This window comes from Equus przewalskii, chromosome 31 (assembly GCF_037783145.1).
Source record: "Equus przewalskii isolate Varuska chromosome 31, EquPr2, whole genome shotgun sequence".
In the NCBI taxonomy this organism is placed as follows: Eukaryota; Metazoa; Chordata; class Mammalia; order Perissodactyla; family Equidae; genus Equus; species Equus przewalskii.
The window spans coordinates 6,190,620-6,214,002 of NC_091861.1; the positions used below are offsets into that span (position 1 = coordinate 6,190,620).

The following is a 23,383-nucleotide window of genomic DNA, read 5'->3' on the forward strand; positions in this document are numbered from 1 at the left end:
CAAGGGAATCTCAATTAGACCAACAAAGAAAACAGGAGAATAGCATCCCTAATGAGCTGCAAGAAAATGCCCATCTAGAACTGTACACCCAGCAAAATTATCTTTCAAGGATGAGGGGAAAGACATTTCAACCAAACAAAAACTGACAGTTCACTGTCAGTAGATGATCACTAAAGGAAATTCTAAAGAATATACTTCAACCAGAAGGAAACTGATCTTAGAGAGCAGCTCTAAGGTTTAAGAAGGGATAAATAATTTTAAAAACGGATAAATGTGGATGAATACTGTGGAAAAGAGTAATAATAATGTCTTTTGGGGTTAAAGAAGAAAAGAATTAAAATACTTATCAACAATTACAGATGCAGAATAGAGATCCTTGTATTATCCAGGAAGAGGATATAGTATTTATTATATTTAGACTTTCACCAACTGAACAGATTAAAGAGCCAAGAAACAGTTAGGCAGATATTGAATTTTGGTATGTAACAGAGGTAGTATAGAAAATCGCTGGGGAGTGTAGGGACTATTCAACAAATGTAAGTGGAAGAATTGGTACTCTATAAGGAAAAAGTAATGAAAAGGATGCCTACCTTACACTACACACAGAGTTCAACTCCAGACAGATAGGAGCTTAAGTCTAATGTTGGTAGATATCTTTGTGGCTCTAGTTTTCTTAAACAAGACACAAAAAATGCAAAACATAATTCGTAACCATAACTTCTGCTCATAAATAGGCACCCTAAAGAAAGTGATAAGCCAAGCTACCAACTGGGGGGAGATATTTATAGTACATATACTTGAAAAAGAGAAATAAAAAATATGTAAAGAATGCAAGTCAATGAAAAAGACCATAACTCAATAGACTAATTGGGAAACACCTAAGAGGAGGTATTTTGAGAGGAAACATACTGCTAATAAACATATCAAATGATGCTCCAACTTGCTAGTAACCAGGAATATCAAGACCATAATAAGATATATTTACACCCATTTAGTTGGTAAATATCAAGAAACCTGACAATACCAAGCCGTAGAAACGATGTGGATTAATGGAATTTCTTATACATTACTGCTGGGAATGTAAATTGGTCCAAACATTTTAGAAAACAATTTATCACCATCTTGAAAAATTAGGTATTTACACAACTTTATACATAACAACTTCAGTTCTTTGTCTATACTCAAAAGAAACTTTAGTATATTGATACCTAGTGATTTGTACAAGAATGTTCATAGCAGCACTGTTTGTAACAGTGAAAAACAGAAACCTGTGAACAATCAAAATGCCAAACAGGAGAATGAATGAATAAATTGTGGCATTTGCCCACAATGAAATACGACATAATAATGAAAAAGAATTAACAACTACGACTGCAACAACATGGAGGCATGTCACAGACACAACATTTAGCGAAAGAAAGTAAATGAGCTCTAGCCACATAAAACATGGGTAGATATTGTTAGTAATGTTGAGTCTAAAAGCAAATCCCAGCAATTCTACTCTTGAGTATATACTTAAGAGGAATGAGTAATGATCTTCCCCAAAGTGTGTGTGCAAGAATATTCGTAGCAACTTTATTCAGAGTAGTCAAAACCTGGAAACAAACTAAATGTCCATCAATAGGAGAATGGATAAATAAATTGTGACATGAAAAAGGGACTATTAATTGCTACATGAAACAACATGGGTTAGTCTCACAGACGCAATCCTTAGTGAATGAAGCCAGGTGCAAAAGACATTGACCTCATATAAATGATCACATTTATATGAAAATCAATACAGTTAGGCAAAACCAATCTTTGGTGACAAGATCAACTTATTTTGCTGGGAGTAAAAGCCTTGGAGGGGGTATGGGGGAGCCTTCTGGGTTTTGGAAATGTTCTATATCTTGATCTGATAGTAACTGCATAGATATATACATGTATAGAAATTCATTGAGGTGACATTTAAGATTTATGCATTTCATGTAATTTATACCTTAATAGCTTAAAAAAAGAGTAGGTCCAGAAGACAATATAATATTTTACCCTTTTTATAAACTTCAAAAATGTGTCACTAAATAATAATATTGACACGGGATAAAATAAGAAAGAATGAAAGAAAGATGGGAGGGAGGGAAGGAAAGTAGAAGGCAGGGATGGACAGAGAGAGAGGATAAACATAAAATTCAAGATGGTGGTTATCTCCAAGGGGAGCATTGGAGAGGAATACCAACTACTTCCTGGCTTGGGTGGTGGTTTTATTACTGTCTATTATTTTATTAAAAAACAATCAATTATTTTAAAATAAAACATATGGGAAGACCAGGCATGAACCAATGATGACAGTGGGTCATAAACCAAGGGTTATGATTCATCTAATTTTTGTTATCTGTGGTCATTTTACGGCACAAATAAATACTTATCAGCTGATTATTTACCTGATAACATTTCCTAAATTGGTTAAACTTAAGTTAACTCGTGATCCTTCCCTCAGTCTGTCTCCTTCGGATCCTGAAGATTTCTGCCTTTCACTTCCTGCTAAATCCACCAGATTAATACTGGATTGTTTGGTGAGCTCTCTGTCGAGGAAAACCTGTGGGAAAGCACCAGTCATGCTCTTAGAGTGGTAGCAGGCTACATATGAGGTCAATCTAGTCTACCTTTAAAATTTCTGCGGGGGGGCCAGCCCTCCCGCCGAGTGGTTGAGTTCGCGTGCTCCGCTTCGGTGGCCCAGGGTTTCGCCAGTTCGGATCCTGGGTGTGGACATGGCACCGCTCATCCGGCCATGTTGAGGCGGCGTCCCACGTGCCACAACTAGAAGGACCCACAACTAAAAATACACAACTATGTACCGGGGGGCTTTGGGGAGAAGGAAAAATAAAATCTTTAAAAAAAGAAAACAAAACAAATAGCAGGGCAAACCATTTATAAAGTTTATGAATTTCACTACCGTTGTAAAATCAAGTGAATGGCACTAAAAAGTTGACAAAGATCTTTAAAATGCGGTGTCTTATTTAAGCCTCCCAACACCCCTGTGAGTACAGCTACTCGTCTCATTTTACAGAAGAGGAAACTGAGACTCGGGAAGGGAAAGTTATTTCTCAAAGCTTCAAAGTTGGTAAACAAAGAGCCATACAAGGTCCAGTGTTTTTCCACTATTCCTGGTAAGAGCAGGACAATCTTCATTTATTACTATTTTATCTATTACTTGCTGTGGCTTAGGGACGGAGGTGGTGAGATTGTAGCTAACTGTAACATTTACCCAGGCTTTGTGAATAACCATTTCTGACTCAAACTGGGGATATTGTAGACATCACTTGCTGATACCCACCAAGGAGGATGGAGGAGAAAAGTGTGCTCTAGTTTATCAAAGATTCTAGTTAGTGGAGAGTTACATGGATGACCTGGTTTCAAAGACTTTATTTTGGTACTTTCAAATATCTGAAAGGTACTTCAGCATCTGTTGGTTCCCTAGGCTTGTGGATCTGAAAGCTGGTCATCACTCTGTTGGTGATGCACAGAAAGGCTACTGGAAGAGTTCTCCATGATGAACCATGGAGTTGCACTCAGATCTCCAGTGTGATCAGCTTGGGGTAAAAATTCATTCCTAAGAGCATGGACTTTACTTGAGGGAAAGCAGCCTTTAGTCCCATGGGCACTTCTGGGATCTGTGGACTTTGCTACAGCCCCACCATTAGTAATGGGCCCACTTATGCCATGGTGGTGCATGGACGTGGTGGGAGGTAGGAAAAGGGCAAATGCCTCTCTTTCTCCTGTTTCTGACCCTATAGTGTATGGTGGGAAGTGGCCACCCAAGTCCATAGGTCAAATCTGAAAGGATCTCGTAATACTCACCAGCCCGTTACGCTACTGGGAACCCTTCCCAAGGGCCACCCTTGGTAGGGGATCAGGACAGTGGCATTCACTAGAACCTCACCTGCTTGAACTGAATGGTAATGACCATGTGCGATCGGCTGCTGCTGGCGTTCATGTTGGTCGAAGCCGTGGTCCTTATTCTCGTTCCTTGTTCCATCAGCCTCTCGATTTGTGCATAGTTCTCACAAGGCACTGACTTCAGACCATCCACATAAAAGCCCAGCTGCTGGTCTTCTCTTACTTTTAGGCCTCCAGGTTTCTTGGTTCTAGACAGCAGATCTCTTACCTGAGGAAAAGAGAACAAATAACGGAGACTTCAGAGAGGCAGGGATTTTTGTTTACTTCGCTGGTATGTCTCTGCCTAGAATATATGAGGTGCTCAATAAATGTTTATTGGATGAATGAATAAATGTTAAATTTCCGTAGGTGCTAGACAACCTCATAATTTAGCTAAGAAAGAATCAGAGAAATGGGAGGCAAGAAAATATGAAAACCTGTTGTAATTAGTGAAATCAGAAGCACAATTTTTTTTAGAAATTCAGTGTATTGTTTTAAGTACACACCTAAAGCACTCCAACCAGACCATGAACTGCCTTAGCGTGGGACCATGTCTTTTTACTAGTAAATCTCAGCAGAGTTCCTGACACACAGCAGGCACTCAGTGAATGCTTGTTGAGAGAATGGGGTAACGAGCCAGGCTGACAAACAGTGCTGCATACATGGCATGTAGGGTATCGAGGGAACTGCTTTTGTGGCATGAGAAAACATTTTAGGAGGTGGCTACAGTTGTCTGACTTTAAAAGGGGGCTTCTAAAGCTTTTGTGCTTGAAAACACGGTTCTCTTATTAACGTAAATATTCTCCTAGCAATCTCGTTCACTCATTTGTTAGCAACTCCTTTGTGGATAATATAAAAATAAGTCATCCTAGCCTCTTTCCGAATTATCAGAAATTTTGTATTACAAAGTAATGAAGTCCCACTTTCCTGAGAACAGGGATAAAAGAAAATAAAAATAACTAGAAGTTAGTAACATTCAAAGTATGTAATGGAAGCAGAGGACCCGTTCTGCCCAGGTTAGATGCCATCATCCTGCATCTCTACCGCCACGGGGAACGTTCAGCCCAAACACCAGTTTGCTACAGCCAAACCCAGCAAGAGAATCCGGGTAGTTCTTCGGATCTTATTATTGTTGGAGACTTGGGTGATGTCACACTCAGACAGTGGGCTCAGGGAAAAGCCCATGTCACCTCTGCCCGCAAAAAGCCGCTTCTGACAAGATGAAGTAGGGTCATGGTACGGGGGCCTGGGAGAGTCAGAGGCCCGCCAGGGGGTAGTCGGGGTTAGACGGTGTAGACAGATCTGGGCTGGGAGTCAGAAGACCTGGGTGCTTAGTCCTGGCTCCGCCTCCAAACTGGGAGAGTTTTGGAAACTCTTACATTCCCAGTTTTCTCCTCGTAATGGGAGGGGGATGGATTAAATGATCTCTAAGACCTCCCCCAGCTCGACCTTTCTATGGCTTTAAGTCCTAGAGTCAAGACAAGATCCCAAATTGAAGTCTGGGCACAATTAGGATGGTGGACAGAACGGCCAGAGACAAGGGAACATCAAAAAGAGACAACTCTGCCTTAGCTGGGAAGCCTGTTCCATAACTTCCGCTGAGTCGCATAAACTGTAGGAAGTCGAATCAGGCTGGAGATGCAGGTGAATAAAGCTCAGTAGAAAAATGTAAGTAGGTTTGTTTGGCTGGGCTGGAAGTGTAGGGGCCCAGAGACAAGGGCAGAGCCTGGACAGGGACCGTCCAGGCTGTACCTGGAGATTGAACTGATGCTTCTCACAAGACCTGCATCACTCACCTAGGCTCTGGTGAGACTCTCCCGGCTCTGCCTCTACGTGGTGCTGCTTCAAATCCAACTTCACTCTGCTGCTAGAGAAATCTTCTAAAACCCCAATCTGATGACCTTATTCCCCTATCCAAAATCCTTCCTTCATCCTCCATTGCCTACGAGACGACGGCCCTTTACTTTTTGGCAACCTATGTAGAGTTTCACCTCCTGATGCTTCCCCCTTCACCTCCCCCCACGTCCCCAACTCGCTGCACAGGGCACTCTCTGTTCCCTTAACTGCCGCGTACTTCCATAGGTCCTGGACTTGTTCATAGTAATCCTGCTGCCTAAAGTGCCCCTATTTGCACTCACCACGCTCAACTCATCCACTGCATCACCAAACTCGTAAACATCTTTCAAGGCCCATTCTAACTCCTCTGTTGACAAACAACAAACATCCCAGGCAGTATCAGTCACTCCCTCTTCTACGCCTTTCTTTTTTTTTGAGGAGGAGGAGGATCAGCCGTGAGCTAACATCTGCTGCCAATCCTCTTCTTTTTGCTAAGGAAACCTGGCCCTGAGCTAACATCCATGCCCATCTTCCTCTACTTTATATGTGGGATGCCCACCACAACCTCGCTTGCCAAGCGGTGCCGCGTCCACACCCGGGATCCGAGCCAGCGAATCCCAGGCCGCCAAAGCAGAACGTAGGAACTTAACGGCTCCGCCACCAGGTCGGCCCCGCCTCTTCTACACCTTTCTTTTCACCACTCGTGCAGCACATATAGTATTTCATTAAAGTTTGGAGCAGGTGTTTTATCTTCCACCAAACTTCTCCCTGGCAGGAATCGCGTCTTAGGTTTTATTCATCCTCAGAATCTGGTATGATGTCTGAAATATTAACGATATCTAACACACTTCACTTTAATTGACTGTTGAAGTACCTGATGGAAAAACACCAGCGACTCATAGAATACAAGACGTGAAAAGGTTCTTAGGATGTCCCGTGTTCTTATTTCAGAGATGAGAAAACAGAATTCCAGAGAGAGCATCGTGGTAAACAGGTATCAGTAGGGAGACCACAGCGAGACCCCGCTCCTCGCAGTCTTCCCCACAAGAACCCGGTCATAAAGGAAGTAAAGTTTCCTCCTCAAGTTATTGGTGTGAAAAAGGAGCCGTACTGTCTTCCAAGCTCACAGACTTGAAAGAAATCAAAACTTAATCAGTGACTTTAACATAATAACCCGTTTGAATTTACTGTTAACTTTCAGTGGTAATAAATGACTCAGGGAAACATACAAGAAACACATGGATATTCTCTCTCCTTAATATAAAGAGAAAATCACTGACAGATTTATTGCCTTAATAATATGTATTTAGTGACGATTAAGTGCAAGGCTGTAGATACTGCTTGGAGTTACACAAAAACTATTAGGATGTGGTCTCTGCCCAAGAGAAACTTACAATTACAGATGCCTTTGTCGACCTATCCCGTCAGCAAACACTAGGGAGTGCCCTTTCTAAACTAAATCCTGCTCTAAGTGCAACAAATCGTGCTTTCAGGACTCACAAGGAAACCATTACCTGTTTTGAGGACACAAATATGTAAATAAAATTTTACAGTATAATAAATGCAAAAAGGAAAGGGCAGAATGAAAGAACATTTGCTGACTATCCAGTATTTTCCAGGCCCTGCATTAGAAATTCAGAATTTAGTGTATCTTAGTGTGTTTCCTTTATGTCTTATTTTAAATTCTCTTTCATAAATGAGCAGACCGAGCTCTTAGAGTGATTTGCCAAAGCCACACAGCTAGTAAATGAGAGAACTGGGGTTTGAAACCACGTTCTTTCTATTTCTAGGAGTATACAAACTATAGCCTTGGGCCCAATTCAGCCCGCCACCTGTATTTGTATGATCCTTGAGGTAAGAAGGTTTTTCACATTTTGAAATGACTGAAAAAAGTCAAAAGAGAACTATTTCCTGACAGGTGAAAATTATGTGACATTCAAGCTTGAGTGAAGTCCTTTAAGTCCTGTTCTATGGCACACAGCCCGCTTACCCTCACGGCGTCTGTGGCTGCTTCTGTGCTGCCGTGGCAGAGCTGAGGGGATGCAACAGAGATGCTATGGCCCTCGAAGCCTAAAATATTCACTTTGTGGCCCTTTGAAGAAAAACCTTTTTACAACACTGTGCTGACTGGAGCCACCTGCCTCAGGACGTGTAGAGGAGCTGATATTTGAACTGGATTTGGAAATTTAGTGGTTTCTTTAAGGGCAGACATGTTCGGGAAAGGAAGGTTCATTCTATGTGGCTGAAGCATAGATGTGTGAAGATAAAGGAACACAAAATGAAGTTGGACCTAAAATGAGGTTGGTTAGGGCTGGACAGTCAAGGCCAGGCTGGAGTTGTGACGTCGTCTCTGGGATGGGTGAAGGGGAGCCCCTGATCCTTATTAAGCTGCTGAGCGTCACTCAGATTTGTGTGTCAGAAAATAGAATCACTCTTACCTGTTCATTGTAAATTTCCAGCATACTGAATGTAACCTGCGCAGAAAAGAACATAAAGTAAATTAGATTCTCTTGAAACAATTATCTTTGAAAAAATTTAATATGAAAACAACATAATGTCCAACAAAGGAAAGCTAATATTAAGTATAGTAAAGCTCTATTTTACATGCAATATGAGATTCTCAAATAATCATTTTAATGATATGAAGTTTTCAATATAAATTAAAAACAGATACAAGACTGTGTGTTTGTGTTTCAGTCTCAACTGGGAACAGAAAAAGGTGTTCTTCATTATTCACTCTCCAACTTTAGCCTCCTGTGCTTTTGGAACACTGCTAGCCAAGTGTGCACCTCTTAAACAGGAGAGTGGAGGAATCTGAACGACTCTAGTCTAGAGAAAAGGCCCTAAGAGACCAACATTTTCCGCCATCATCCCGCACCTCTGAAAAAGCTGGCTTGTCTGTTAGTCACCCTGTGTGTCTTGACAGTCAAACCTCACGTACCCAGAGCTTCCAGCTAGCTTCAGAGTGTCTCATGATTTAAAATAAACAAATGGCCAAAGATGAGCAGACGAGGAAAGTCTCCAATTTGAAAGAGAGATCAAAACAAACAAGAGAAAAAAGGAACTCAGAGAAAACAGACAATGCAGAGAGTACAAGAAAACATTTTTCAAAGCCCTATTAATAATAGCTTCAGAGAGATAAAGAATTATATCCATGACAAAACAGGATGCTATTAAAAAGGAACAACCAGAGAATAAGAGTGTTTGTAAATTAAACAAATAAAAGATAGCCAGAAGAAAATTGTAGTAGAAGGGCTATGAAATATAGTTGAGGGAATCTTCTAGAATGCAGAAAAAAAGACCAACAAATGGAAAACAGGAAGTAAGAGAATAAAATCAGAACATTAGTACAAGAGGTCCCAAATCCAATGAATAAGAGTTCCAGACATGGAAAACAGAAGAAACAGAGGGAAGAACGTTGTAAAAGAAACAGTGATAGAAAAACTTCCCGGAATTGAAGGGCAGCAATCTCCAGATTGAAAAGGATCCACTGAGTGTCCAGCATGATGAGTGAAAAAAGGCTCACACTCAGGCACATCAGAACATCGAGCATAAAGAGAAGATCCTAAAAGCTGAGAGAGAAGTTGGCAATCCAAAAGGTCACATACAAAGAACTGGGAATCAGAATCTCACCAGACTTCTCAGCTGCAACACTGGAAGTTAAAAGATGATGGAGTGATGTCCTCAATATTCTCAGAGATCTGAATTCTATTCCAGACAAACTGCAGTCAAGTGTGGAGGTAAGAAAAGATATTTTCAGCTATGCGAGGATGCAAACAATGTACCCTTGATGCACATTTTTCTAAAGAAGTTGCATCAAAAGGAGAGGGTAAACCAAGACAGGGAATATATTGGATCTGGTTGTCTGAGGCACTAACAAAGAAGAATGTTGAAATAAGGTTCCAGAATGACAGTTTCGCAGTAGCCTTGGAGAAACACTGCTCCAAACTGTGGCAGGAGAATAAAAGACTCTTGCTGATTGAGACACCCCCATCCCCCCCAAAAATAATGGAACTCATAAGTTGAGTGTATGGAAAATATTTTTAATAGGCAGGTGACAGTGGTTTGGAGCATTCAGAAAAACAGAGAGAGAGATTTGTAGAAACTAGACATACACACAAGAGGCAGTTCAGAACTCGAAGAAAAAGTGTAGAAAGGATGTATGTATTACTTGGCTCAGCAGTGAACAATATTTGCACAACTGAAATGCTAAACACTACTGATTTAACCAAACTTACTAACAATGCAGGGGGTGTGTGGGAAAAAGTATCGTGGTGGGGGTGTTAGCACGACAGAGTGAAATTCTCTTCTGCCATGGTGGGAAGAGAGTAGGTATGTCTAAAAATATTTCTCTAAAAAAAGATAACCAAAATTATTTTAAAATATGGAGATAGAGACTAGGGCCAACAGCTAAAGAGTTGAAGAAGGTGACCTGTGGGGTGGCATGGGAAGGGGAGGAGGGACAGGCAGGAGACCGGTGGTTTCCATTATAAGCCTCTCAGGACCATTTTTTAAAGAGCTCTGTTGAGAGATGACAGACATATCACACAGTTCACCCATTTAAAGCGTGCAATCCAATGGTCTTCAGTATATTCACAGAGCTGTGCAACCATCACCACAACTACATTTAGAGCACTTGGTCTCCCCATAAAAGACACCCATTAGCAGTCACTTCCCATTCTCTACCTTCTCCCCTCCTCTGCCCCCCGTGCCAGCCCTAGGCCATCACTAATGTACTTTCTGTCTCTGTAGATTTCCCATTCTGGCCATTTCATATAAATGGAATCAAATAATATGTGATCTTTTGTGTCTGGCTTCTTTCACTTCGCACAATGTTTTCAAGGTCCATCCATGTTGTAGCATGCATCAGATGTTATGTTCCTTTTTTCTGATGAGTAATATTCCACTGGATGGACATACCACATTGTATTCATCCATTCATCAGTTGATGGACATTCAGGTTGATCCTACTTTTTGGCCACTGTGAATATGTTGCTGTGGAATATTCCTGGATAAGTTTTCATGTGGATATAGGCTTTCCTTTCTCTGGCTTTTATCGTTTTTAAACGATACTTGTATTACTTTGATAAACTTTTAATTAAAATATTAGAAAGAAATATACTGAAATGTTAATAGTATTTAGTTGGGTGATTATGAGTAATTTCTGTTCTCTAACTTGAATGCATTATTTTTAAAATCAGAAAAAAGATAAAAAAGATGATGCAATGTTGACTTTTCATAACACAAATTTAAACTCTTCTGCCATTTAGAGGAAGCAGAAACAAACTATGCTTACAGGTATTTATTCACATTTTGTCATTTTTTTTTTAAGATTTTTAAATTCTTCCTTCTTCTTCCCAAAGCCCCCCAGTACATAGTTGCATATTTTAGTTGTGGGTCCTTTAGTTGTGGGCCACCAAAGCAGAGAGTGTGAACCCCACCACTCGGCCATGGGGCCGGCCCCCTTTACTGTCATGTTTCAAAGCTAATTACATTAATGTTTACTCACCATCTTGAAAATGTCACCAACCTTCAATGAATCTAAAATTCAGTCTTGGGCTTTCTATGCTGGGGCAATTGAGAAGCTATACTGGGACACTTAAGAAACAAAATAACATTCTTTATTTAGGAAAAAATCAGTAAATTAAGATGGCAACACACCCACAACCTTGGTAGAAGAGGGAAGCAAAGGAAACGTAGACTTGAGTCAGCCAGGGTTTTGTGTTACAAGCCTCAATAAGAATCCCCTGTTAGTATTAGGATTGAAGATGTCTACTTCTACGATACTCAAAATGCCTTCAAAAGTATTTCCCTGAGTTTGTCTCCATAGAACCAGAAAAATTCAATGTTTTATTTAGCTGTGACTCGATTTTGTAAACGTGTAAAGATTTCGGTATGGAAAATTAACATTATCCTAAAACAGAGATGCCTATAACTTCCATTTGGGGTGGGGGAGTTCCAACATGAAAAAACTTCTTTAAGGAAGGGATGCTAGAATAATACATACCTGGTATTCTTGGTTTCTCTCTCGGTTCTCAATTGCTTGAAAGAGCTCTTCACACACACTCGGAATGAGACCCTTGTTTGCACCAAACCCAATCATGGAATAGCTCTTTCCAGAGCCGGTCTGGCCATAGGCCAGGAGGGTAGCATTATAGCCTTGCCAAGCACTGTCCAGAATTCCCCCACCAAGATCACGGAAGACATCTCTCTGGAAAGAAGATGGCAGGCATCGTGTTCAGCTCAGGCTTTTCATAATACGCTTAAAATCTAATATTCTGGTTTAATGAATTCCACCTTCATTAGTATCATAGGACTGACTTGAAGTGTAACTCAGATGCTGCCTTAGAACCAATGGAATAAAGCTGGAAACCAAAAAGAGATTTATCAATTTGGAAAACACTGATAATGGTGGATGACCATGGATCTTCCACTAGGTAGCAGCCATCAACAATGAATTTGCGTAATTTACAGACTTGCCCAAGCGTAGGCTAAAGTCTTTAAAATTCAGCAATTATGGTGCTGGCCCCGTGGCCAAGTGGTTAAGTTCACGCTCTCTGCTCCGGCAGCCCAGGATTTCGCCAGTTCGAAGCCTGGGATGCGGACATGGCACCACTCATCAAACCATGCTGAGGCGGCATCCCATATGCCACAACTAGAAGGACACACAACTGAAAAATACACAACTATGTACTGGGGAGCTTTGGGAGAAAAAGTAAAAAATAAAATCTTAAAAAAAAATTAAAAACAAATAAATAAAATTCAGCAATTGGACAAAAATTTCAAGGCATCAAGGGGCAGAAACAAGTCAGAGCGTTTTCTCCTTTTTCTTTACCCTTTAATCCAAACAGTAACAACACAAAATTCCCATGGTAATTTTAGCCCTGTGCTGTTGAACTCTTCTTTTTTCACAAGACCCAGCATTTCTGAAGCATTTCTCCAACACACACATATGCACGTGCACACTTTCTTTTTAAGTGGGAGACACAGGCGCTTGTGCCCACAATTGCTTGAAGGAGAGGGTGTGAGCTGGCTCTCTTGCTATCAGGGCCATGGCCATAGCCAGCAATAATTCTCTTATTTGAGGCTGTTTTAAAAGTACATTCTTCTCTACTCTCTAATAGCAATAAAACAGTAGTAAGCGTTACTCATTTGTTACAATATGTACATTTGTGTGATTTATATAATTTTTTATTTCTGAGAAAGATACAGATACCAACTTAGTGTGATTTATATAAGGACAGTAGATGCAACAAATTTTCTTAAATATTCATTTCTTATGAGAAAGGAATAAAAATTATTATATTACAAGTGTTAGGGGAGCTCCAGGCCTAAAACGTGGAATTTAACCAGTGGTTTCCCAGAACATTGTGGTCATACTTCTACCAGAAAAATGTATTTATATGACGACTATCTACGCTGCCTTAGGAGCTATTAGCTTAGTACAGTAACTAGTTTTGCTGTCTTTTCTTCTCTGTGCTAGCTAGAAATTTGGGGAAATATTTTTATTGTCAATTTTTATGGATTGAAAACTTCAAGCAAGTAATACAGAACTTCATGAAATAAAATCCTGGAGAATAGACTCATTCTATAAATTTTGTTAGCTGTACAGTTTTTCTGTAGTTTTCCATCGAAATGTCTTTGAGGATCAATTATCTGTATATCAGATAAGCCAAGACATCATAGAACTACATTTCTAATTTCTTCCTACTCACCATCCTATAATCAACTATGTGAAATGTGTCCCTACACTACAGTGTGTGAATTCCGCAGTATCTTAATAGGCGGTTAGCAAAAAATAGATGGTTATCGTCATTTGGGGATGAGAGGAAAAGCTGTTGACAAAGATAATCAGATTTCTTTACAGCGTAATTCTTGCATTCTTTTAAAACTATCTTTTTATAAACTGAGATAGAATTGACATATAACATTGTACTAATTTTTTTTAATTCATAATTTTTTTCCTTCTTCTCCCCAAGGCCCCCAGTACATAGTTGAATATTCTGGTTGTGAGTGCCTCTCGTTGTGACATGTGGGACGCCGCCTCAGCATGGCCTGATGAGTGGTGCTAGGTCTGCGCCCAGGATCCAAACCAGGGAAACCCCAGGCCACCAAAGCAGAGTACGTGCACAAACTTAACAACTTGGCCATGGGGCCAGCACCACGTTGTATTAATTTTAAGCGTACAACATAATGATTTGATATATGTGTATTTTTGCAAATGATCACCACAATAAGTTTAATTAATATCCATCACCTCATATAGTTACAAATTATTTTTTCTTGTGATGAGAACTTTTAAGATCTACTTTCTTAGCAACTTTCACAGTATACTGTACAGTATGATTGACTATGGTCACCATGCTGTACATTGCATCCCCAGGACTGATTTATTTTATAGCTAGAAGTTTGGACCTTTTGACTCTCTTCACCCATTTCACCCACTCCCCACTCCCCACTCTGGCAACAGCCAATTTGTTCTTTGTATCTAGGCTCTCCTTTCTTTTTAAATGTAAGTATAGTTGACAGACAATATTACATTAGTTTCAAGTGTAGAATCTCCTTTTTTTGTTTTTTGCTTTTAGATTCCATATATAAATGAGATCATACAGTATTTATCTGTCTATTTGACTAATTTCACTAAGCATAATGCCCTCAAGGTCCATCCATGTTGTCGCGAGTGGCAAGATTTTCTTCTTTTTTATGGCTGAATAATATTTCATTGTACATATATATATATACACTACATTTTCTTTATCTATTCATCCATCGATGGACGCTTAGGTTGTTTCCATGTCTTGGCTATTGTAAATAATGCTGCAGTGAACATGGGGGTGCAGATACCTTTTCAAGATAGTGATTTGGTTTTCTTCAGAAAAACACCTAGAAGTCGGATTGCTGGATCATATGGTAGTTTTATTTATTTATTTTTAATTTTTTCCTTCTTCTCCCCAAAGCCCCCCAGTACATAGTTGTATATTTTAGTTGTGGGTCCTTCTAATTGTGGCATGTGGGACGCCACCTCAGCATGGCCTGATGAGCGGTGCATAGGTCTGCAGCCGGGATCTGAACCAGCCAACCCCCGGGCCGCCAAAACAGAGCATGCAAGCTTAACCACTCGGCCACAAGGCTGGCCCCCTATTTTCAATTTTTTGAGGACCCTCCATACTGTTTTCCATAGTGGCTGCACCAATGCACTTTCCCACTAACAGTGCAGAAGGGCTCCACATCCTCTCCAACACTTCTCTTGTCTTTTTGGTAACAGCCATGCTAACAGGTGTGAGGAGACAGCTCATTGTGGTTTTGATTTGCATTTCCCTGATGATTAGTGACTTTGAGCGCCTTTTTATGTACCTGTTGGCTATTTGTATGCCTTTTTTGGAAAAATGTCTACTTAGTCCCTCCGCCTATTTTTTAATCAGATTGTTTGGTATTTTTCTATTGAGTTGAATGAGTTCTTTATATATTTTGGATACTAACCCCTTATCAGGTATATGATTTGCAAATATTTTCTCCCATTCCATGTGTTGTTGATGGTTTCGTTTATGTACAGAAGTTTTTTGGTTTGATGTAGTCCCATTGGTTTATTTTTGCTTTTGGTGTCAAATCCAAAAAAATCATTGCCAAGACTGTTGTCTAAGAGTTTGTCACCTATGTTTTTTTCTGGGAGTTTTATGGTTTCAGGTTGGACGGTCAAGTCTTTAATCCATTTTGAGTTAATTTTTGTGAGTGGTGTAAGGAAGGGTCCAGTTTCATTGTTTTGCCTGCGGCTGTCTGGTTTTCCCAACACCATTTATTGAAAAGACTATCTTTTCCTCCTTGCATATATTTGGTCGCTTTGTTGTAAATTAATTGACCATATATACGTGGGTTTATTTCTCAGTTCTTCAGTCTGTTCCATTGATTGATGTGTCCACTTTTATGCCAATACTATGATGCTGTTTTGATTACTATAGCTTTGTAATATTGTTGGAAATCAGAAAGTGTGGCGCCTCCAGCTTTGTTCTTCTTTCTCAAGATTTCTTCAGCTATTTGGTGTCTTTTGTGGCCCCATACAAATTTTAGGATTTTTTGTTCTATTTCTGTGGAAAAATACCATTGGAATTTTGATAGGTACTGCATTGAATCTGTTGATTGCTTTGGGTGTTATGGACATTTTAACAATATTACTTCTTCCAAGCCATGAGCGCAGAATATCTTTCCATTTATTTGTGTTATCTTCAATTTTCTTCATCAATGTCATAGTTTTCAGTGTAGAGATCTTTCACCTCCTTGCTTAAATTTATTCCTTGGTATTTTATTCTTTTTGAAAAAAACTATCTTTATTGAAGTACAATTAATATTCATTAAATTCATTCATTTAAAGTATACAGTTTCATGAGTTTTGACATATGTGTTCGGCCATGTGATGACCACTACAATTAAGACTTTTTTTAATTTTTAATCATTTCGAGAAGTTCCTTTGTGCCACTTTGCACTCAGGCCCCTCCTCCATCTTTAGCCCCTGGCCATTAATGATTTACTTCCTGCAACTGTAGTTCCGTTTTTTCTAGAATTGCCATTTAACTGGAATTGTACAGTGTGTAGCCTTTTGTATATGATTCCTTTCACTTAGTACAATGCTTTGAGATTCATCTATGTTGCTGCATGTAATCATGAGTTCCTTTTACTGATGAATTATGTTCTATTTTATAAATATATCACAATTTTATTAACCATTCACAAGTTGATGGACATTTGAGTTTCTAGTTTGGGACTCTTACATATAAAGTTGCCATAGACATTTGCATACAGGTGTTTGTGAGGACGTATTTTTATTTCTCTTGGAATTGCTAGATTGTATGGTTAAGTATATGCTTAAATTTTAAAGAAACTGCCTGGTTTCTAAAATAACTGAAACTTTTTACATTGCCATAAGCCCTATATTCCAGTTGTTCCACATGCATATTGTGAGGGACTGGCATTGGCCACCCCAAGATATGTCTCTTTGGCATGAGGATTATTTGGGGCTGGTTACTTTTAATAAACTCGGACAGGGAAGGAGGCTCTGAGGAGTGGAACTTGCTTACCCTTTGTTAAGAAACATTTACATTGTAAGGGAAATCTCCATCTGTAAAGTTGTCTCCCTCTCTACCAGGAACAAGGGGGATGACCTTATCTCTAGAAACTCCTGTCAATACAGAATGCAAGGACTTAAATCTGCATAATAATCTTATTCCTGTTTACTGTGTTTGTCTGGTAACCTCCTGTAACTGACTCCCCCCAGTCATTAGCTGAAGATGATATTTAAGGTGGTGGTTTCAGCCATTTTGGCGAGTTGCTCAGCTTGCCTGAGCTTCTCCCATGTATACACGTTATAAAGCTTTGTTTAATTTCTCCTGTTATTCTGTCTCATGTGAATTTAATTCATTCTCTGGCCAGAAGAACCCAGAGAGGGTAGAGGAAATGTCTTCCTCCCCTACACTATCAACACTTGGTATTATCAATTTTTAATTTTTCCATTCTCATGGATGTGCAGTATTATCTCATTATGGTATTAATTTGCATTTCCCTAATGACTAATGAAGTTTTACATTTTTTCATTGGCTTTTGGTAATTTCTCTATCTTCTTTGGTAAAGCCTCTGACCAAATCTTTTGCCACTAAAAAAATTGACTTTTTTCCCCTTTTTATTGTAGGAATTCATTAAATATTTTGGACACTTTATCAATATACGTTTTGCAAATATTTTCTTTGTGGCTTGCCTTTTCATGTTCTTACTGATATCTCTCAAAGAGCAAAAGCTGTTTTTTTTTAATGAGTCTCACTTATCAAATATTTTCTTCTATAGTTTGTGTCCTATCTAAGACATCTTTGCCAAATCTGAGATCATGAGAATTTCATCCTATCCTTTCTTTTAGAGGTTCTAGAATTTTATCTCTACTCATTAGGTCTGTGATCCGCTTTGAGTTCATTTTGTGCATGGTGTGAGGAAAGGATAAATGCTCATGTTTTTCCATACAGATCTCCAATATCTCCAGCACCACTCGTTGAAAGATTTTATTTTTGAAGAACTTTGTCACCTGTATTAGTTTGCTGCGGCTTCCATACAAATTACCACAAACTGGGTGACTGAAAACAACAGAAATGTATTCTCTCACAGCAATGGAGGCCAGAAATCTAAAATCAAGGTGTTGGCGAGGCCGTGCTCTCTCTGCAGGCTCCAGGCAAGAATCCTTCCTAGGCTCCTCCTGGCTTCTGGTGGCTCCCAGCAGCCCTTGGTCCTCCTTGGCTTATAGCTGCGTTACTCTAGCCTGCCTCCATGATCACGTGGCGTCTCCCCGTGTGTCTTTGTGCCCAAATTTCCCTCTTCTTACAAGAATTGGATTTGGGGCCCACTCTAATCCAGTATGGCCTTATCTAACTAACTACATCTGCAAATATCCTATTTCCAAAAAGGTCACATGCCGAGATTCTGAGTGGACGTAAATTTTGGGGGAACTCTTTTCAACCCATTATCAGACCTTTGTGAAGAAACAGTTGATGATATATGAAGATCCATTTCTGGACACTTTATTCTGTTCCATTGACCTATTTCGCTATCTTTTAGCCAATACCACACTGTCTTGAATACTGTAGCTCTATAGTGGATTTTAAATTCTTCAACTTTATTCTGTTTCAAAATAATTTGGGCTATTCTAAGTCCTTTCCAATTCCATTTAAATTATTGAAATAGTGTATATTTCTACAAAAAATTACTGCTGGGATTTTGATTAAGATGGCTTTGAATCTATTGATCAATTTGACTTCTCAATAATATTCAGTCTTCTGACTCATTTAAGTTTTCCTTTCAGTAATGTTATAAAACTATAAAGTGTACAGCTTTTGCACATATTTTGTTAAATTTATCTTTAAAGTATTTCATGTTTTTGATGTTGTAAATATTTTTAAATTTCAACTTCCAGTTGTTCACTGCCAGCATAGAGAAATACTATTAATTTTTGTATATTGACCTTGCCAAACACATTTATTAACTATAGTAGCTTTTATTTTGTAGATTCCTTAGAGTTTTTTACATAGATAATCATGTTACCTGCAAATAGTTTTGCTTTTTCTTTTTCAATCTGCTTATCGTTTATTTCCTATTAATTGCCTTATTGCCCTGGCTAGGACCTGAAGTAAATACTGTATAGAAATGATGAAATTGGACCTCCTTGCCTTGTTCCCAACCTTAGGGGAACACATTTAGTGTTTCACCATCAAATGTGATGTTATGTATGTATTTTAGGGAAGTTCTATTTATAGGAAGCTCTCTCCTATTTTAAGTTTGCTGAGAGATTTTATCATGATTGGGTGTCCGATTTTGTCAAATACTTTCTCTGTATATGATCACGTATTTTTTTTCCTCCTGTATTCCATTCATTTGATCAATTACATTGATATTCAAATATTAAAACTGATCTTACATTCCCAGGAAAAGTCCCACTTGATAGAGATGTTTTAAAAATATATTGTGGGATTCTATTCGATAAAATTTTGTTAATTTTTGTGCCTATGTTCATGAGGGATATTGGTCTGTAGTGTTTTTGTAATATCTTTGGCTGGTTTTGGTGCAATAGTGGCCTCAAAAAGTGTATATTCTTCTTCTATCATTTGCAAGATTTTTAAAAAAATTTCTTTCCTTGGTAGAATTCACAGCAAAGGCATCTGGGCATAGAGTTTTCTTTGTGAGGAGATTTTTAACTATAAATTCAATTTCTTTAATAGATATAGGGCTACTTGAGTTATCGATTTCTTTTTATGTGAACTTCAATAGCTTATGTCCACTTTATCTGTGTTGTTAAATTTACTGGCATTAAGTTGTTCGTAATATTCCCTTATTATCTTTTTAGGTCTGTAAGATCTGCAGTAATGTCCCTCTTTCATTTCTCATCTTGGTACCTTGTATCTTCCTTCCCTTGATCAGTTTGGCTAGAGGTTTATCAATTTTATTGATCTTTTCAAAGAACTAGCTTTTGGTTTCATTGATTTTTCTCTATTTTACTGTTTTACATTAATTACTGTTCTTATCTTCCTTATTTCTTCCTCTGCTTGCTTTGTGTTTAATTTGCGCTTCTTTTTCTAAATTCTTAAGTGGATGCCTAGAATGTTAATTTGAGATTTTTCTTCTGCAACAAAAATCATTTAATGCTATAACATTTCCACTAAGCCCTGGTTTAGCTGCCTCCCCTAAATTTTGATAGATGTTTTGATTTTCATTCACTTCAAAATATTTACTAATTTCCCTTGTGGTTTATTTCTTTTTTTTTTCTCTCTCCCCAAAGCCCCAGTGCCTGGTCATATATCCTAGCTGTAAGTGCTTCAAGTTCTTCTACACGGGATGCCTCCACAGCATGGCTTGACGAGTGGTGTGTAGGTCCACGCCCAGGATCCGAACCGGCGAACCCTGGGCCACCGAAGCAGAGTGCATGAAATTAACCACTTGGCCATGAGGCTGGCCCCCTGGTTTATTTCTTGACCTATGGATTATTTAGTACTCTATTATTTTCTAAATAATTGTGGATTTTCCTAGTATCTTTCTGTCATTTTTCTAGTTTAATTCCACTGTGGTCAGAGAACATACTTTGTATGATGTCAGTTATCTTACATTTTTTGAGACTAGTTTTATGATTTGGAATATGGTCTATAATAATGAAAGTTCCATGTTCATTTGAAGAGAATGTGTACTGCTGTGGTTGGGCTGGGGTAGCAGAAGTGTTCTATAATTGTCAATGAGGTTGATAGTGCTGTTCTGGTCTTCTGTGTTACTACTGATTTTGGTTATTTGTTCTATCCATTATTCAGAGAGGGATGATGAAATCACCAATCACAGTTGTAGATTTGTCTATTTCTCCTTCAATTTCTATCAGTTTCTGCTTTAGGTACTTTGAAGTTTGTTATCAAGTGCATCCCCATTGAGGATGGTATGTCTTCTTAATGAATTGATTACTTTCTCATTATGAAATTTTCCTTGTTCGGAAGTTTCCTTTGTGTGATGTAAATATAGCCTCTGTGGTTTTCTTTTTCTTAGTGTTTACATGGTAGGTATCTATTTATATTTAAATTGGGTTTCTGTAGACAGATGAGAGTTGGATCGTACTTTTCCTATCAAATATGATCATCTCTGATGTCTAATTGGCATGTTTATTTACATTTGAGATAATAATCGATAATAATCTCTCGATAATAATTGAGATAATAACTGGCAGTTAAATCTACTATCTTGCTATTTGCATTCTACTTATCTCGTGTACTCTTTGGTTTTTCCCCCCTCTTTTCCTGCCATATTTTGGATTGAGTTTTTCATAATTCCATTTCCCTCAATTGACTCATTAGTTATATTCTATTTGATTGATGTTTTTTATTATAGTTCTAGGATGGAGGTTCTGAAAGTGCATTCTGGGGTCCATGAGATCCTTTCAGTGAGTTTGTGAAGTCAGAAATATTGGCAGAGGGTATTTTTAGGGGTGGTTTAATAAGGTTATAATCTTTGGGCTGAATTTTTAGAGGCAAGCAGTCAGACAAGGAGAACAGAGAGAAAGCGTTGGGGGGATGATCAGAGCCTCAGGGACCAGTGGGGTCATCTAAGCACACAGGTCATTGGAGTCACAGAAGGAATGGGGGGAACAAAAACTACTTGAAGAAATGATGGTTGAAATTTTGCCAAATTTGATGAAAACTATAAACCCACAGATCTAAGAAGCTTAAGGGTCATTGAAATGACCACGTCTCCTTTGTACCCCATTGTATTCCATACATATTCTTATCACAGAATGTGTAACATTTGAATGCACTTATTTGGCTGTCTCCCCACACCAATTCGTGAGCAACTTTAAGGCAGAACAGTGGATGGCACCTGACAAATATTCGATAAACACAAGTTCCCAAATGCTGAGTGCCTCACAAGTTTTCTTATTTTGCTTGTCTCAGAGAGACAAAATATAATTGACTTCACTGACATTCCTTTTTCAAAATGTCAGTACTTTGGGAAATCAACTGATTTGAGTGTCTAAAAAATTATATAGGCAATAGTTGCACTTTTAGACCTCATGTTTAGCATGAAAAAGGGATAAATTTAAAATCAGACTTTAATATGGAAGCATCTATTGTAGTGTGCTTGCATAACAAATTATTGTACTGTTATACCATTAACACTTGATAAAAAAAGAAAAAGAATAGTTGCTTTGAAGTAGTATTATAAAGAAATTTACCTGGCCTGCAAATTTACCACTAGGATCAGCTGAAATAAACACACCATCTTTATCCATTTGAAATCCACTGTGAGACCAATAGGCCAGGTCAAAAGTAAATGTCTTCACATGCTCTGGATTCTTAGGGTCTTGTATAGTGGTGGTGGTCCCGGAATGCATGGAAATCACACACTTGCTCCCAGAATTCTTCTCTCTCTACAGTCAAATCACAAATTCAGAGTCAATCAATATCGCTTTTCTCTGTCATCCAATTGTTTTGCAAGTCTTTATGCCTAGTAAGAAATAAAGCCAGGAACTTACCATTCATTCTCGTTGTTCTCTAATTATGTTATTCTCAGCAGCTGTTATGACAGCAGTTGCTCTTATGCTCCCTCAGAATTTTTGAAAGGCTTGTCTCTAGTTGTATTAACTTTCTGAGAACAGCGCATCTAACAGCCAGCTACACTGATAGCAAAAACTACAGCCGTGAAGGAGGCGATCCACTCCCAGCAAGACAACACAAGGAGCAACACTGTCTTATGCCCTGCTGAAACCGGTGAAAATTGTCAATAAAAAAATGAAAATGAAAAAACAGCCATGTAAAGCCTCTGTCCTAAGGGGAAACAGCCAATAAAGAAATAGCTATTCAAGAAAATCTATCAAAATTTGGTAAAGTGTCACTGACTAATTGCCCTGAGGAGCTCAAGGGTGGGTTCGGAAGAAGTTAACTGTTTTTCCAAATGGCTTTTTTCCTTTTCTTATGTTAAGGAGATGCAGTCACTAACCACCCTGAACCAGACCCAGTCTCACCAGAGAGCTAAAGTCTGTGACCTTTGCCTTATTTCTAATGCTAAGATATCTCCAGGAGGAGCTTAGGCCTTGTTACCATAATCTGCAATGTGTGTGGAAGCATGTTTCCACCTGAGCCTGCGCGAGAGGATACTTACTTCTCCCTTTGAAATATTCATTCCCCATCCAAAATAAATGTCCCTGCTTCCCTTTGTTCGGGGACACCATGACTCCAGAAATGATTCCTCATCTTCTCTTATTTGCCACTGTGGGGGCCGGGAATTGGCCACCCCAAGATATGTCTCTTTGGCATGAGGATTATTTGGGGCTGGTTACTTTTAATAAACTCGGACAGGGAAGGAGGCTCTGAGGAGTGGAACTTGCTTACCCTTTGTTAAGAAACATTTACATTATAAAGGAAATCTCCATCTGTAAAGATATCTCCCTCTCTACCAGGAATAAGAAAGGAGATGACCTTATCTCTAGAAACTCCTATCAATACAGAATGCAAGGACTTAAATCTGCATAATAATCTTATTCCTGTTTACTGTGCTTGTCTGGTAACCTCCTGTAACTGACTCCCCCCACCCCAACATCCTCCTTTGTCTTTAGCTGAAGATGATATTTAAGATGGTG

General features: G+C 38.8%; 1 protein-coding gene across 1 annotated transcript in view; it reads right to left on the reverse strand.

The window, feature by feature from the left end:
- Nucleotides 1–23,383, reverse strand: part of KIF28 (Kinesin-like protein KIF28P) — a 63,706-nt gene that overhangs the window by 26,044 nt on the left and 14,279 nt on the right. Inside the window, 5 exon segments of the mRNA XM_070602616.1 lie at nt 2,421–2,575; nt 3,920–4,144; nt 8,190–8,225; nt 11,759–11,962; nt 21,980–22,174. Of these exon segments, the coding sequence (XP_070458717.1) occupies nt 2,421–2,575; nt 3,920–4,144; nt 8,190–8,225; nt 11,759–11,962; nt 21,980–22,138 (779 nt within the window). The 5' untranslated portion in view covers nt 22,139–22,174.